This window comes from Labeo rohita, chromosome 3 (genome assembly GCF_022985175.1).
Source record: "Labeo rohita strain BAU-BD-2019 chromosome 3, IGBB_LRoh.1.0, whole genome shotgun sequence".
Classification (NCBI taxonomy): Eukaryota; Metazoa; Chordata; class Actinopteri; order Cypriniformes; family Cyprinidae; genus Labeo; species Labeo rohita.
The window spans coordinates 25,700,737-25,716,646 of NC_066871.1; the positions used below are offsets into that span (position 1 = coordinate 25,700,737).

The window sequence follows — 15,910 nt, forward strand, 5'->3', positions numbered from 1 at the left end:
GGGCATCGCTGCCACTCAGTTGTGTAAAACGGTAAATGATGTCACAGTGTTCGGCACCGCCTCGGCCAGCAAGCACGAGGTCATCAGCCAGGGCGGAGTCACGCACGCCATCGACTACCGGACACGTGATTATGTGGAGGAGATCCGTAAAATCAGCCCAAAAGGTGAGCAATGACACAGTAAACCAGAATGTAACCTACTGTTTAAAAATTTGGGGTCATTTTTTAGAAAGAAATGAATGTTTATTCAGCTAGGACAAATTAAATTAAACAAAGTGACGATAAAGACATTTGTAATGTTACAAAAACCTTTTTCTATTACATAAAAACATTTCTATTTCGAGTAAGTGCTGTTCTTTCGAACTTTGTTTATTAAAGAAACCTGGAACGAATTGTATCACAGTTTCCACAAAAATAATAAGCAGCACAGTGTTTCTTGATCATCAAATCAGCATATCAGAATGATTTCTGAAGGCTAATATGACACTGAAGACTGGTGTAATGATGCTGAAAATTCAGCTTTGCATCACAGGAATAAATTATATAATAAAATATATTCAAATAGAAAACAGCTCTTTTAAATGTATTAATATTTCGCTATATTACAGTTTTATTACACTTTCTGCATTTTTGATCAAGTAAATGCAGCCTTAGTGAGCATAACAGACTTTGATTAGCACTAAAAAAAATCGTATCTGCAGTAGTGTATTTGCAGTTAATAAACCTGTATTAAGACCACATGTTAATAATTAAACATCATTTTAATTGCAACATGTTCCCCTGCTGACTAATCACCACAAATAAATCGATGTGAATTGTTTCAGTTTGTTGTTTTGCTTTGGGTGCTATGTGTGCAAATAGCCTAATAAATATACTGCAATTAAAGACGGAGTGGAAATCCAACATAAGAAGTCCCCTAAGAAGTCTTTAAGGATTTGCTGTTAGCAGACCATTGTGTGCATATTAAACCTTGAAGTCCATCCGTCCACTCTGTCTTTTGCAGTTGTGTTTTTGGTTGTGTATCTGATGTGTATATTGAGGTCATGTTTTGTTTGTTGAGTCAGCTGTAATTCTTAATGCGCTGTCTGATAAAACATATTTACTCTAATCTTATCACAAAAATTTACCAAACAAATTCCTTCCTTTTTTGTTTAGCTCTTTTCCATGGCCGAACATGTTATTTGATGTTCTCCTATGACCATAGTAGTCTCAGAAATTTAGAAACACGGGATCACATCGATGACATTCCACTCCGGTCAACACGAGAGCAGCGTTAACCCATAAAGAACTGTTGAAGAAGAAACTTCAGCAATATAACTTGCTGTAGCAGTGGAGCTTTGAGGAAGAACTTTTATTTTACAGTGCGTATTATATAACAGCTAAAGCACCGCATAATCAGCATGCATTGCTGAAAACATCAAAATAATAAAATAAACGTTCTTATAAAATAAAGACTGTTTTATAAATAGAAATATAGGAAAATATAGAAATGTGTTAGGGTCAGTAAAAAAAAAAAAGTAAAGGTTTTTGAAAGAAGTCTTTCATTTATTTGATACAAATAGAGTAAAAACAGCAATATTATCAAATACTGTTACAGTTTAAAGCAACTGTTTTATATTTTTAATGCATTTTTAAAAAGTAACATGTCACATGATCCTTCAGAAATCATTCTGATATGCTGATTCTGTGTTTTTATAACAATTCGGAAGTCTTTACTGACGTTTTGTTTTTTTAATGAATTCAGTGCATCCTTGCGAAAATAAAAGTACTGATTTATTTTACATGGTGTTTACATTAGGTATGCACAATATTGGATTCTTGTCTATATCCGATATGCAGGTGTTTTTCAAGTCATTTTGGCCGATGCCGATATCGCTATATTTCCTTTTGTTTGGAAACAACACCAAGTCTCTCCTGTGTGGAAATCATATGCAAATTGTTTAATTTTGGCTAGTTTTTAACAAGACCTTATTTGTTAGAATTAAATAAACAACAATGACGTTATTTTATAATGACAGTACATTGAAAATAACTATAAATAAACTATATATCATATCAACTATATATCATATTCTCTTTTTTTTTTTTTTTAATTACTTTAAGATTTTAAGATTTAACATTTGTAGATGGTATACAGCAAAAAAATCTGAAAATCTTTTAGAGCTAATAATTTGTTAAAAAATGTAGCACATTACACATTAATAAATAAATCAGTATATAATAAATTTAATTAACAAGTGTCATGTTTGTGTTTTTTTTTTTCGTTTATTTGTTTATTTTAATTCATGTAAGCTATAGCTTGTGATATCTAATTCAAAACACTTATGATTTTATGACAACAATTACTCCTTTATTTAATTAGAAACCCCGTCTAAATGTTATTTGTGTATTTTACTTTCATTTTATTAGAAGTAGGCCAACAGCGCCCCCTTTGGAATTAAAAGTCCTTAGCGAACGGGCATTAGGACACAGGGGAGCCTGCCGCTGCTGCCACGCCACGTGCTATTACTGTTTCCTCTATCACATGCTGAACACATCATTTTGTACAAGCAGTTTCAGATCCAAAACAGTGAATCTAATCATCATTCAGGCAAAACTTTGTGATCTAATCGCTAACACACCCTGAGCACATGTGAGTTATTCCTCTTATCGGCAAGACATATCGCCATAAGTTTTCATATCGGGCTGATGCCGTTATTTACATATAAAGCCATTATCTGCTGTTTCCGATATTGGTCCAATAATATTGTGCATCCCTAGTTTGCATATAAATGTGTGTTAGCAGTAAGTTAACACAACGACCCTACAATGATAAAAATCCATTCACTCCATTCAAAAAAACAGTTTTTAATTGAGGCGTTTTGATTTTCTGAGCAGTATGATGTCATACTGACCTGGCCCCGCCCACAACCGCTGACGGACTGTCCCGTTTTAGCATATTTCTGTCCTCAGCCAGTTGTATGCTGTCCTTCGTTCTCCATGCTTGAGCAGCTGTAGCAACGGCAATGTCTCATAAACAATGCAGGTGTTTTGTATTTGGAAAATATGAACATAACATGTAAAAATGAACATCAGAGTCTTCATTTTCTCCCGACATCAGAACCACTGAGGATTAGTTTTGTTTTTGATGGTAATGCTCCAGCAAATACACTAAAAACTGAAGAGAGGGGCGGGGTGAGCAGAGGTTATTATCATTTAAAGAGACATGCACTGAATGGGTGAATGGAGCTGTTTTTAACAAGGTAAAAAGGGTGGTGTTTTACGCGGCCATTGAGGAATCTTAACCAAATTATTTTGCATTTCATGAAGACCCTAAAGAATCATACTAACATGTGGAAAATGGGCATCTGATGCACCTTTAAAAAAAAATCATACATATTTTTTTTTTTTAGTGTTATTGCAAACCACAAAATTGCTCAAATTAAATGAACATTTAATTAGCACAATATTCACGTATAATTCACACAAAAGTATTTTAAAACATAAAACATGCACTCTCAAATTATGGCCAACCTGGTACCGTTTTGTAGATGCGGTATATATGAGTGAATGGAATAAGAGCATTAATTTAGTTATTCATCATCTTTGTCTTTCTGCCTGTGTGTTTTAGGCTTGGACATTGTTCTGGATCCTCTGGGAGGCTCTGACACCCATAAGGGCTACAACCTACTGAAACCAATGGGGAAGCTCATCAGCTACGGTGAGCCACGCCAGAAGCACCGAACATCAGCTAGCATACATTTCACTTGTCGTGTTTTCATGTCACTTCTTCCAAATGCTAGTTTCAATCTGTAGGGCTGAGGTTTTGCTGGTTAAACCCTAGTAGACAAGTCTGAATAGCTTGACAGTGACGTGTTACAGTAAATCAACTTCAGAAACACAATACCCGGAACAAGACCCCTTAAACAACATGGCGTCCTGAAGTCCCACCCAACTGTCTTTGTCCCTCCGTCTCTTTCTCTCGCTTGCTCTCTTCCTCTATCCTGCTTTATCAGAACAATGGCTCCTCTATCTGACACAGAACCCAGAATGTGTCCGAATGTAGCAGACTGGGTCAGGTCCAAATCACAGGCCAACTCAGAGCTCGCTTTGTGTGAAAATGTGTGTGTGAGAAAGAGAGGCAAAGAGAGAAACAGAGAGGGTTGTCATTGCTTTATGTGTACATTTCCCCCTCTCTAATGGTACGATAGAGTGTTTTACTCTAATTTACTCTAATGTCCTTTGTCTTCGCAATATGTGGCGTTTTTATCTTATTTCACGCTAATAAGCCACCTTTGAAGTGAACGGAGAGAGTGATGGTCAGACTGTTAGAAAATGAAAGAGAGGACGTGTGCGAAACCAAGAGGATAATCGTGTGGAGAGACACTAAAACGAGAGGGAGAAAACAAGCGAGGGAGTGACAGACATGGGAAGCGACGCGAGAGGATGTGCGGACAGTGAGCGAATGAAGACGGGTCAAAGAGTGCAGTGTTGGAAAAGGGAAAAAGCGAGCGAGAAGGAGGGCCAGAGAGGCATGTCATTCCTCTGTAAATGAAGAACGCTCACTGTGGGAGCCATTAAGCAGTAATTCACCCGTCGGTCAACCGCACACACATTTTACATGCAGAAAACTCATACAAATACCTATTCATGCTTGAGAAACATGGTCACAGTTCAAACGCCTTGCACACGCACAAAGACATTTTTACATGCTATAGGACGTAGGAATGGGTGGTATGATGGAGAAATGTGTTGACTTGTAAATCCATTTGTCCTGCTTTACATTTGACTGTTTTATATTATGACATGTAAGGGCAGTGAAGACGCAAGGAAAAATATGAAAATACAGAGTATTTACACAAGGAAGAGCTTGTCATTAATTGGTGCTGAAGTGTTTTGGATTGTTCACCAGTGTAGCTAGTAAACAAGTTTTATATTTAGTTAGTAGCTTGTTGTAACAACATACAGAATAAAATATATAAACAATATAATACAATACAAAACAGAAGGAAAAGAAGAAATTTATAGACTGGGTTAAAATGGAATATTTGATTAATATTTTTTAAATAAGCCTTTTACACTCACCAAGACAAGGCATTTAATCAGAAATACAGTAAAAAGGTAATATTATGAAATATTAGTACAATTTAAAATTTTCGTCAGCTATCACTCTGGTCTTTGTTACATAATCCTTCAGAAATCATTCTAAGGTGCTCAGGATATCAGTGCTGAAAACAGTTTACTACATAATATTTTAGAAGAAACCATGATACCATTTTCACAATTCTTGAAAGTTCAAAAGAACAGCATTTATTTGGATTAGAAGTCTTTTTTTAACATTATAAATGTCTTTACTGTCACTTTTTAACAATGCATCCTTGCTGCATAAAAGTCTTAAAAAAAAAAAAACTTATGTTATAAACTATATGATATTTTCTGCTACCGTGGTTCATAATTACTCATGCTGTCATAACATTTTAGTCGTACCGCCCATCCCATAAATCATAGTATTATCTTGTGAGAATTTAATACCTGGATACTGAAAACATTGATTTTATTGCACTGATGTTAGTGCTGGGCGATTATACCGGTTCAAATACAGGTACAGGTTTCAGATACGACTTTCTTCTTATTTTAATAGTTTGTTTGAGGCAGTTTCTATGCATTATTTTAATGACAAATGTCTAGAGTGCATTATTTTAATGCAAGGACACTTCAAAATGCATGGGCACAAATCTCTTCTCTCGCAGGTGGATTTTCTTCACTCATACACATTGGACTCCCTTTCTCTCACCTACATGTGCATCTCAGAAACATAAATAAGCGCATATGATAACAGATGTAATTCAGTATTTACATAGCTTAACAGTAGTAGATGTATCTGTCTCACACGTGTCCCGCATTGTCCCGCAAAATCACATCTACTGTCCTGTAACAGATCTATTGCCAGGTGGTCTAGTGGGGATTTATATAATTGTCTCTGAGATGAACTGACTTCAGAAAAAGTTTAGATGGTATTTTCTTTTCATCTTACCTCCATATAATACATATCAACATATTATTTAAAAGCACAGCACTGCTTTGTTTACAGCATTAACCACGGAAATGCTGTATTGCTGCTGTTCCATCAGCGCCACCTGCTGTCAGAGAGTGAATTTGCATCTCATTCAGCCCATCTGCTATTTTTTGTTTTGTACAGATGTTTTAAGTAGCACAATTTCAGAAAGCAAAGGTCAGACCATTTTGTTTTTGGCTTTTTTTTTTTTTTTTTTTTTTTTTGCCTTTATTGCAACAGGACAGATCAGAATTGACAGGAAGTGAAGTGGGTGAGAGAGAGGGGGTGGGATCGGGAAGGGTCCTCGAGTCAGGATTCAAACACGGGTTGCCCGCGTGTATGTCGGCACGCTGCCCACAAGGCTTTTGGCGCCAACAGACCATTCTGGTTTTGCTTTGAATTTTGAAATTATACAATCAAATTTCAATCTCATGCTACATGTAGCATGTTTGTGTGGTTTGTTATTAAAATGCAGTGGTCCTGCAACTGTCTCATGCATTCTGAATCATAAAATATAGGGAAAAATGTGATAAACCGTCAAACCGCAAGTGATGCACATTTTTGGTCAAACTGACCACTAACTGATGTTTATCTAGGGCTGGGCGATAAACCAGTAACGATAATTATCAAATTTCCTCAATAAACGATATCAAGAGTTCGGTAAATGTTTGGTACAATGTTTACGTGGCAAAGGATCACTCGGATCATTTATCCGCTAGATCCAGTATGAAGCACTCAAATTCAGTGAAGAACACAAATGACTCTGTTTAAGCCAGATGAAACAGCGCTGACAAACAGGAGAAACACTGTGTACAACAATACAGTCAGAAGGCTTTTAAATCTACAAATCTCCATCATTTACCATAGATTTACTGTAGTAGCACTAACTGCACAGTGGCATTGTGTCAGAAATGTGGGTGTATTTGTGTTGAATTTTATGTTATTATATTATATTATATTATATTATATTATATTATATACATGTATTAAATGTATTGGAGGAGTGGAGTAATGTAATGTAATTACAGTATTTTTGTGATTTAAGCTATAGTGTTTATGCATTTATTCAAAATGAATTTTAGGCACAGCTGTTTTTCATAAAAATACATAGAATCCATATTACATTTTTACCATGGTATTGAGGTGCTGTATGTGTGGTTTTAACTGTTATTATCATGATATTTGGATGATACTATGGGAGAGCAAGCTACTATCAAATGTGTATTTCTAAGAGACAAAAAAAGTGTAAAGTATTCAAAAAACATGAAAAAAACATGTCATGCTCTGATCATAAAGAATAGTTCAAAGCCACAATTAACCGTGTAGTTTTTATAACTTTTCACTTTGTAGCAAAAATTTGCCTTTAAACTTAATAAAAAGAAATAAAAATCAGACAATTATTGAAATCGACGGATATGAACGATATTTTTTTGCCATGTCGCCCAGCCCTCTGTATATCTATGTCTTTTATGTCAACTTGATGTTTGCCTGCAGGTGCCGCTAACATGTTGGCGGGTCAGAAGAAGAACCTGTTTGCGGTGGCTAAGACCTGGTACCAGCAGTTCTCCGTACACACCCTGAGCCTGATCCAAGGAAACCGCTCAGTGTGTGGATTTCACCTGGGTTACCTGGATTCTGAGACTGAGCTCATCGCTCAGGCCATGGCAGCCGTCATGGACCTGTACAGACAGGGCAAGATCAAGCCCCGAATTGACTCCACCTACCACCTAGAACAGGTGAATGAACGAGTGTCTGATAGTAGTCGTTTGAACTCGTGTGTTTGTGTGTTTGTGTGTTTGTGTGGGGGGGGGGAAACATGAGTATAATTATATTTGAGAGTGCATTTATGCCAGGAAGTCCAGTTTCATTCAGCAGATATGTACACGTGGGTGTTCTTTCGCAATCGTCACCTGAACCACCATCCACGCCTCGTACTCCTTCCACTCTTTGATCGTTCATTCTTGCCTTGTCCCTCACTTGTTCTTTCATCCATCTTTCCCTATTATTTCTTCTCCTTTCTTATCTCTCCTGTTGCTATGGAGACGTCTCTTCCTGCTTACAGTAAGTGACTGCGAGTGCGAGCTGATGCTTTTATGACGATCCGGGCTTTTATCAGCCTCGTCAGACTTTGGTGCTATTGAAGATTCGTAAAAAGAATTATGAAGTGCTTTCACATTCAACTGAAATATATTTCGCAAGACTTCGGCTGACGAGAAGAAGAGCTGTTTTAAGCGCTCTCTCTGTATGGTGGTAACTCTATCTCCCTGTCCTTCACTCTCATTTCCTGTCTCATTCTCTTTCCTCAATCTGTCCACAAGTCAGTCGTCAGGGCCAGGTTGCTTTTCCCTGTTGCTAGGAGATGGCTCGCTGTTGCCGAGGCGCTGGTTGTTAGGTAGAGTGGTAAAGGAGAGGTGAACTGGGGGGGAAAAAACAGAGAGGGAGAGACAGGTGGACTGACCGGAGACTAGCTGATATGCTGAACGCTAAAAGAAGAAGAAAGCAAATTCATTTTCTTCTTCAGTGTAGCATTATTTGATTGTAAACCTATGATTGTTAATATTATCGACATCAAACTGTAGTTGCTTAGCTGAATAACAATTGTTTATATTCAAAGTTATATAATAATAAATAAAAAGAATTGAAAAATTATTATAATTATATTAAATAAGTATTAAAAAAATTAAATAATTTATATACGTTTAATTTATATATAATATAATAATTATAATTATTCATTTTTTTTTATTTTTACTTATTTTTTAGAAATAATAAAATTTTATACAATATTTTGTTTATATTCTAAATTTGTATAAATTGTGTGTGTACAATATTTTTAATTCTAAAAATGTATATCTATATATCTATATATATCTAGAGAGAGAGAGCAAGAGAGAGAGAGTTTTAGAATATAAAATATATACAAAATATTGTATTTTTTAATTATTTATAAATTATTTTATTTAAAATAAATCCATACTGCAATTTAGATTTAAGTACTAGCCATTAGAGAACAGTGATGGTCAGTATATGGAACAATATTAGCTGATATTCAGCCATCTTAAGATTATTGCCATTTGTAAATAAAAGTGTCTGATTAGCCATTAGAAAAAACATAATTTTGCCTATTGTTGGTTCTGAAGTAAGCTGACAGCTTTGTTAGGAAATAATGTATTTTTTTGTTTTCAAGCTGTTTTAGTGATTTTCAGTAAATATATAATTCATATATATAAATATATATAATTCAAAAGGCCTTCTAGACTTCTGGTACCCAGGGGCATTTCCGAGTTTTTGTTCAATAAATGCTCTTTTAGCAAATCTCAGTTCACGCTGGTTCAAATCTGCAGGCTTGTGGCTAGAGGTCATCAACCACTTTACTCTCTGGAGAAAGAGCAAGACCACTAAATTGGAGACATGAAGAATCTCATAAAGGGTGTTTGTGTGCGCGTGAAGTTCAGTATTAGATCAACTGTCAACAGCTTGTTAGATATTCTTACCACAACAGATGGCCAGTCAAGCTGCTCTCTCTGCCGCTCCTCATCCGCACCCTCACCAGTCTCTTTCTCACTATCTCTCTCTCTCCCGCTCAGGTTGGTGATGCCATGCGTAGGATGCAAGAGAGGAACAACATCGGTAAAATCATCCTCAACACCGAGCCCATGAAGGAAGAGGAGAAGAAAGAGGAGGCCAAGAAGGAAGAGGAGAAAAAGAAAGACGACAAGAAAAAGGATGACAAGAAGAAGGAAGACAAGAAGAAGGACGACACCAAGAAGGAGGAGAAAAAGGAGGAGAAGAAGAAGGAAGAGGCCAAGAAGGACGACAAGAAAGCGGAAGAAAAGAAGGAGGAACCCAAGAAAGAGGAGAACTGAGTGGAGAGAAACATTGTGGATGTGCTTTGTGTCTGTGTCAGCGGTTTGGGAGTGGTCTGAGTGTGTGTGTGTGTGTATGTATGTGTTATATGTGTGTGTGCGTGTGTATGGAGGGGTGTATAGTGTAATTAGCTTAACCCCAGGTGATTCCTGACCTTAGACCTGCACTTCTGCAATCATTCAATCAACCGAATTCACACACACACACGCACACACACACTTTATACACCAAGGGAACACACCACTTTTTCGTTCTGTTGTAACCCGGTAATATTTATTCCCGGTTCTGCCGCGTCCTTTCTAACTATTTCGTATGACTGCATGCCACCGAGGCGTGTTAGGGCAGTATTATCCTTTTTATAAATATCACCTCAGTGTTTACTCAACCAACGTCTTTAATTATATAACAAAGTAACCTTATTCTGCACCCTTTAAAATGTACTATCATATCCTCTAACGTTATTCCTGCCAAACTAATGCACTATACAATTATCGTATTCCTTTGTAGACGCAAACCAAAAACCACCTCGTCCGCTCTCTACACCCCTCCGTGTGTGTTTGCGTATCCACCGTGAGATTGGGTTTTTTCTGTTCTCTGAAGTGGGTGCACTTGTTTGAATCGTCATCAAAAGTGAAAGAGCTTTTTTTTTTCTGCCCACCTTGGCCCACAAAAACAAGTGCACCCACCTACACTCCCATTGTTTATGTTGTTCTCCCCTCATTGGACCAGACTCACTGACACACACTCAAGCTCCGCCCCCACAGAGGAGTCAGGGTGGTTTCCGATTGGCCGAGAGAGACAACAAGCTTCTTTCATGCGCACACATGTGCGCTAAACACGTCGCCGGCGTTACCCCAAAAACTAACAAGGGCGTTTTAGGCTTCAGCTGATCAGTGTGCCATGTCATTAAAACGGGGCAAGCGCCAAGGTTTTAATGAGTCTAGCTTGGCAAGCAGGACCAATTACAGAGAACATTCCCCTAGTCTTTTTCCCATCGTTTCACTTCTATCAGACTCATAAAGACAGGAGTGGCCTTTCATTCCAGAACCTCCTCCAGGATTCCTGACGCTTTCCGCCCCTCGCTCCACACACACGATCATGCGGACCTGCAGTTCGCATTTAAATATGATCTCCGTCTGGCTTTTCTAACTCCGCTCTCTCTCTCAGCGTTCGCTTGCCCTTTTCGTCATTGTGGTTGGCATAGCAACAGCAGTTAGGGATGACAGCTAGGTCTCACCCCCACATCCTAGACGGACGCAAACACAACCGCTCGCAGCGGCTTCTTTTATACCATAAACTTGGTGGTTTTATTTTAACTCGTTTAGGAATGTGGCTACACCCTCTCTTATACATGTCACTCAAACCCTCTGGCTCCTCCCCCTCCCCTGTTTCTCAGAGAGCAGTGATCTGCTGCCTCCGCTGGTGATTTATATGCATTGCAGTGCTATCATTCAAATAATCAAGACACCTGCTGACCGCTCTCTTTCGTCTCACACTGAGTCTGGTTCATTTCAGTGAGTGTTTATGTGAAGCCAGATCCCGTCTTTTATATGTGTGTTTGTTGTGTGCGAGTGTGTGTATGTGTGTGTTTCTGTATTTGAGCGTCTGTCCTCAGGTTTGTTGTCGGATTTAGATTCAAATGTTCTTTCTTTCTGTCTCTCTACCTCCCTCATGCTACCTTATGCTACCGTCTGGCATTTTAACCGTCTCTTTCTCTCCTCCTCCGTCAGTTTCTAACTCTTGAATATTCCGGCCCCCGTGAACGGCCTGCATTGGTTTGCTATTGTTTGCACTCAGCTTGCACTTATAGAGAATGGGCGTTCCACATCCAATCCAACGCATCTCTGGTTCCAGTTCGGGTTTTCACTCAAACCTTCCGTTTCAGTCGCATTCTCATTCTCATTCTCCCACGGCTCTTTATGCGCCCCTAAAACCAGAGTGTGAACATGTATGGAGATGCTCAGAAGGCTGCATTGTTTAATGCATGCTCATGTTTACATAATCACTTAGAGTGCAGATAACCGCTCAGGCCCAGAATGCACCGGGGCGGGTGTGGAACAGCCATACTAGTCTGAAGAGTCACCGTGTTCCAACTTACTGAATCCCAAACCGGATTTTAGTTCCGGATCCGTGGGATCGAGTTTCAGTTTCTTGTTGTGTTCGGCTGGTTCTCTTCCTGTGTTCCTGTGGATGGTGACTCAGAGCACCAAGTGACCCTAACTAACACTTCAGTGAAAAATATCCGTCCTCTTTGTGTTTTGTTTGATTTCTTATTATTTTTTTTTTTGTATGTTTGTTTGTTTTTGTGGTCTGCATTTCAGTAGTTTGAGTTCAAAAGGCTTTGCTGCAGTTCCTCTAAAATGTGATGAATCATGTGATTTCGTTGGTCCTGACCGAGTGTGCCAAACTTTTTCGTGAAGGCATGACCTTCGCTATAACTGTGCTTACTGTACTGAAGATGAAAAAAGAAAACAAAGAATGACAGATGAAGAAAAAAAAACCTAACCGTCTGTGGTTTTTGTCAAAATACCCTTGCAGTAAAAGATTCTGAATTCGCTCCTGTCGTGTGTGGTCGACTACGCCCTGAATATTATTGGTGCTGACTGGTTTCCGACTTTTTTTTTGTTTGTTTGTTTGTTTTCCGCTAACGTTCGAATCCATGCAAAACCTCTCGTTCTCACTGTGCCTCAGTCGTAGACCAACACCAGATTGCCTCCACGCATGTTTACACGCGAATGCATTTACACGCACGTAGACAGTAGTTCGTCCCCAACGCCTACGTCTCAGCTCTGCTGTCCTGAAGGGCTGGAATCTCATTCCCAATGATCTGAAACCCCCCAGATCAGGTGTACTGTTGTTTACGGATGCACTTCTGTGTATCATGTGGGTGTTCGTAGGAAATTAGGCGTATTTTCTAACCTATGAGCTGAGGTAACCCAACAAAAAGATCCAGCAGCAGTCAGAACGAACGAATGATTAATGTCTAGTTTTGAAGTAGTTTCAGGCCACAAGCATTTGCGGGCTATTCGTTGTTCTCCGTTTTTTGTTTCTCAGTGAATGTACAGTGATCAATCGCAACCCCAAAATCATAGCTTGCCCAAAAAAGTGCAAATTCTCTCATTGATTTACTCACCCTCGTGTGGTTTCAAACCTGTGAAGCATAAAAGATATTTTTGTCCATGCAATGGAAATCTGGAAAGTTTTCTTCAAAATAACTCTTTTATGCAGGTTTGGAACGACATGAAGGTGAGTAAATATCACCGAACTTTCATTTTTGGGTGAGCTATGCCTTTAACATCTATTCCCAGAGCCCCGTTCGCAAGCAAACCCTGCTGTGTTTTCATTTCCAGATGATCCAGCAGCGGCACTCCGGTTCTGGAACTCATCTCGGCTGCTTATGACATCAGAGCGGCTGTCGATTCGGTTTCGTCCCTAGTTCTGTCTGCATTGGCTGGCGTTAAGCGCCGCTGGGTTCGTTCAGAGACCGTTCGGAGAGCCCACACCCAAAAAACGTTGACATCTGGGCTGGGAATGCTCACTTTAAATCTCTCAAGGTTTCTAGCATGATGGTTTGGAATATTCTTCCTCTTCCTTTTTTTATTTTTTGGAGCTCGCAACGGCTCCACAATGAGCTCAGCCGCAGGTGCGAGCGTCTCTGGTGGATATGGAATTGTGCGACTGGGAGCCAGAGAGAGGCTCGGATCGAGCCAAGCTGCTTCCTTCCTCAATCTCTCAATCCAATAGCTTTCCCAGAACAGGAAACGCCCCTCAGGTTTGCAGAGTGCAGAATTCCTGCTGCAAATGCAGCCTTAACCAGCGCTGAATCGCATCACGCCTAGACTTTATTTACAGTGTTGGCTACACAAACGTAGCTTAGTGAAATGTATTTATTAATTTATGCTTTAATGAAACCACTAATGAAATGAAGCTTTGAAAGGTTTTTAGCTCTAAATTTATACGGCAGATGTATTTGCCTTCTCTTTGTCTGGCACATACGAGCAACGGTGAGTCATTGTGGACTGTTTCCCACACATGCTCGGCGTAACAGGTCTATCTTTGTCTCCGCACACATTACGCTGTCTTCATGCTGCACTTTTTATGTACATTCGGATGCGTACTTGCGCGGCGCACGGTGACGTTTCGGAAAGATCTCGAGTCACGAAAGGCTCCGTTTGCACTCTGTGAATTACAGTTCTAACTTTCCTGCTTGGCTTTCTTGACTGAAGAGCCAATCAGAGGCACCAGCTTGCATTCCTGTTCACTGATTGGTTCTAAATTCAAACCCCGCCCCTATCCGTCAGCATTAATGCTCCTCCCCCCTCCACACACGTCAGAGAAGCACCACGGGTTGTTTGTGTTGTTGTTTGTTTCTTGAAACCCTCCATGAAATGTTTCTTCATTTGATTTTGAGAATCTGAAGTGCTGCTGTTTCTGTGCTTGACTCTGGGTTGGTTGGACTGCGTGTGGTCATGAGGACCGTAGAGTTCATAACGCTTCTGTGTGTGATGTGACCATTTTGCCTTACATGTTTTCCAGGACTAATTAAAGAGCATAACTAAAAGCGGTGTTTACGGAGTCATTATTAAACTTGCTTCATCCATAAAGAAATGCACTTTTTTTTTTTTTTTTTTTAGGGGATTTTATTTGAATCTGAACTGAGGTAATGTAGAATGAGTAGCATAATCAGATCTGACCTGCTTTTTTTTTTTTTTTTTTTTTTTACAGCACATCATGTTTTCACTGGGTAGTTTAATATTTGTGACCCTGGACCACAAAACCAGTCAGAAGTAGCACGGGTATATTAATAGCAATAGCCAAAAATACATTGTATGGGTCAAAATTACTGATTTTTCTTTTATGGTAAAAGTCATTAGGATATTAAGTAAAGATCATGTTCCGTGAAGATATTTTGTACCGTAATTTTCTACCGTAAATATATCAACTTAATTTTTGATGAGTAATATGCATTCCAAAGATCTTCAACTTTAACAAACCATACATCAATGGAAAGCTTTTTTATTCAGCGTTCAGAGAAAAAAATTGATCCTTATGACTGGTTTTGTGGTCCATGGTCACACTTATGTTTGAAGTTTTCCAGTGTGACCATTTTACATTAATTGTAGAGGGGAAAAAACACAGGATATTTTATACACTGCAAATATATACTGCATATATATAAGGCTTACTTTCGATGGAAAACAAGTTGTTTTTTCTTACCGTATTGTCACATGTGTTTTTACTTGTTTTAAACAACCTACAGTAAATTTTTCTAGATTTCTTTGAAAACAAGAATATACACTACACTGTAAAAAACAATTTGTTGAGTCAACTTAAAATAATTTGTAACCTGGCTGCCTTAAAATTTTAAGTTAAACTCAAAAGTTTATTCAACTTCGAATGTTAAATTATATTAAGTTACAACTTAAATATTTGAGTTGAATCAACTTAAAATTTTAAGGCAGCTGGGTTACTTACCCATCTGTCAAGTTTAGCAAACACAAATATCTAAGTTGTTACTTAATACAACTTAACATTTCAAGTTGACTAAACTTATTTTAGTTGACTGAACTTAAAATTTTAAAGCAGCAGGGTAACAAATTATTTTAAGCTGACTCAACAAATTTTTTTTTATTTTTTACAGTGTACCATTCAAAAGTTTGGCATCAGTAAGACTTGTAATATAAGTCTCATATGCTCATCAAGCCTGCATTTATTTGAGTGAAAATACAGAAAAAAACAAGAATATTTTGAAATGTTATTACAGTATAATATAATGGTTTCTGTTTTTTTTTTTTTTTTTTTTTTTTGTTTGTTTTTATTTTGCTTTTTTGAACACAATAAAACAGTCCAAACTGAATTTAAACAACTGACAGTAATGAAACTGACTTAATATAATACTTAACAATAGCAATCAGAGATATGACAGTATGACATATGAAAATAACATTTTACAATCGTCACATCCACCCACCCACCCACCCCTCCCAAAAAATAAATAAATAAATAAATA

The 15,910-nt window shown here is 38.2% G+C and overlaps 1 protein-coding gene across 1 annotated transcript in view; it reads left to right on the forward strand.

The window, feature by feature from the left end:
- Positions 1-14,461, forward strand: part of vat1 (vesicle amine transport 1) — a 33,818-nt gene extending 19,357 nt beyond the window's left edge. Inside the window, exons 3-6 of the mRNA XM_051102153.1 lie at positions 1-164; positions 3,610-3,699; positions 7,528-7,769; positions 9,621-14,461. The exon at positions 1-164 is cut by the window's left edge and continues 7 nt beyond it. Of these exons, the coding sequence (XP_050958110.1) occupies positions 1-164; positions 3,610-3,699; positions 7,528-7,769; positions 9,621-9,899 (775 nt within the window). The 3' untranslated portion in view covers positions 9,900-14,461. The remainder of the gene's footprint in view (positions 165-3,609; positions 3,700-7,527; positions 7,770-9,620) is intronic.
- Positions 14,462-15,910: the final 1,449 nt, after the last annotated feature.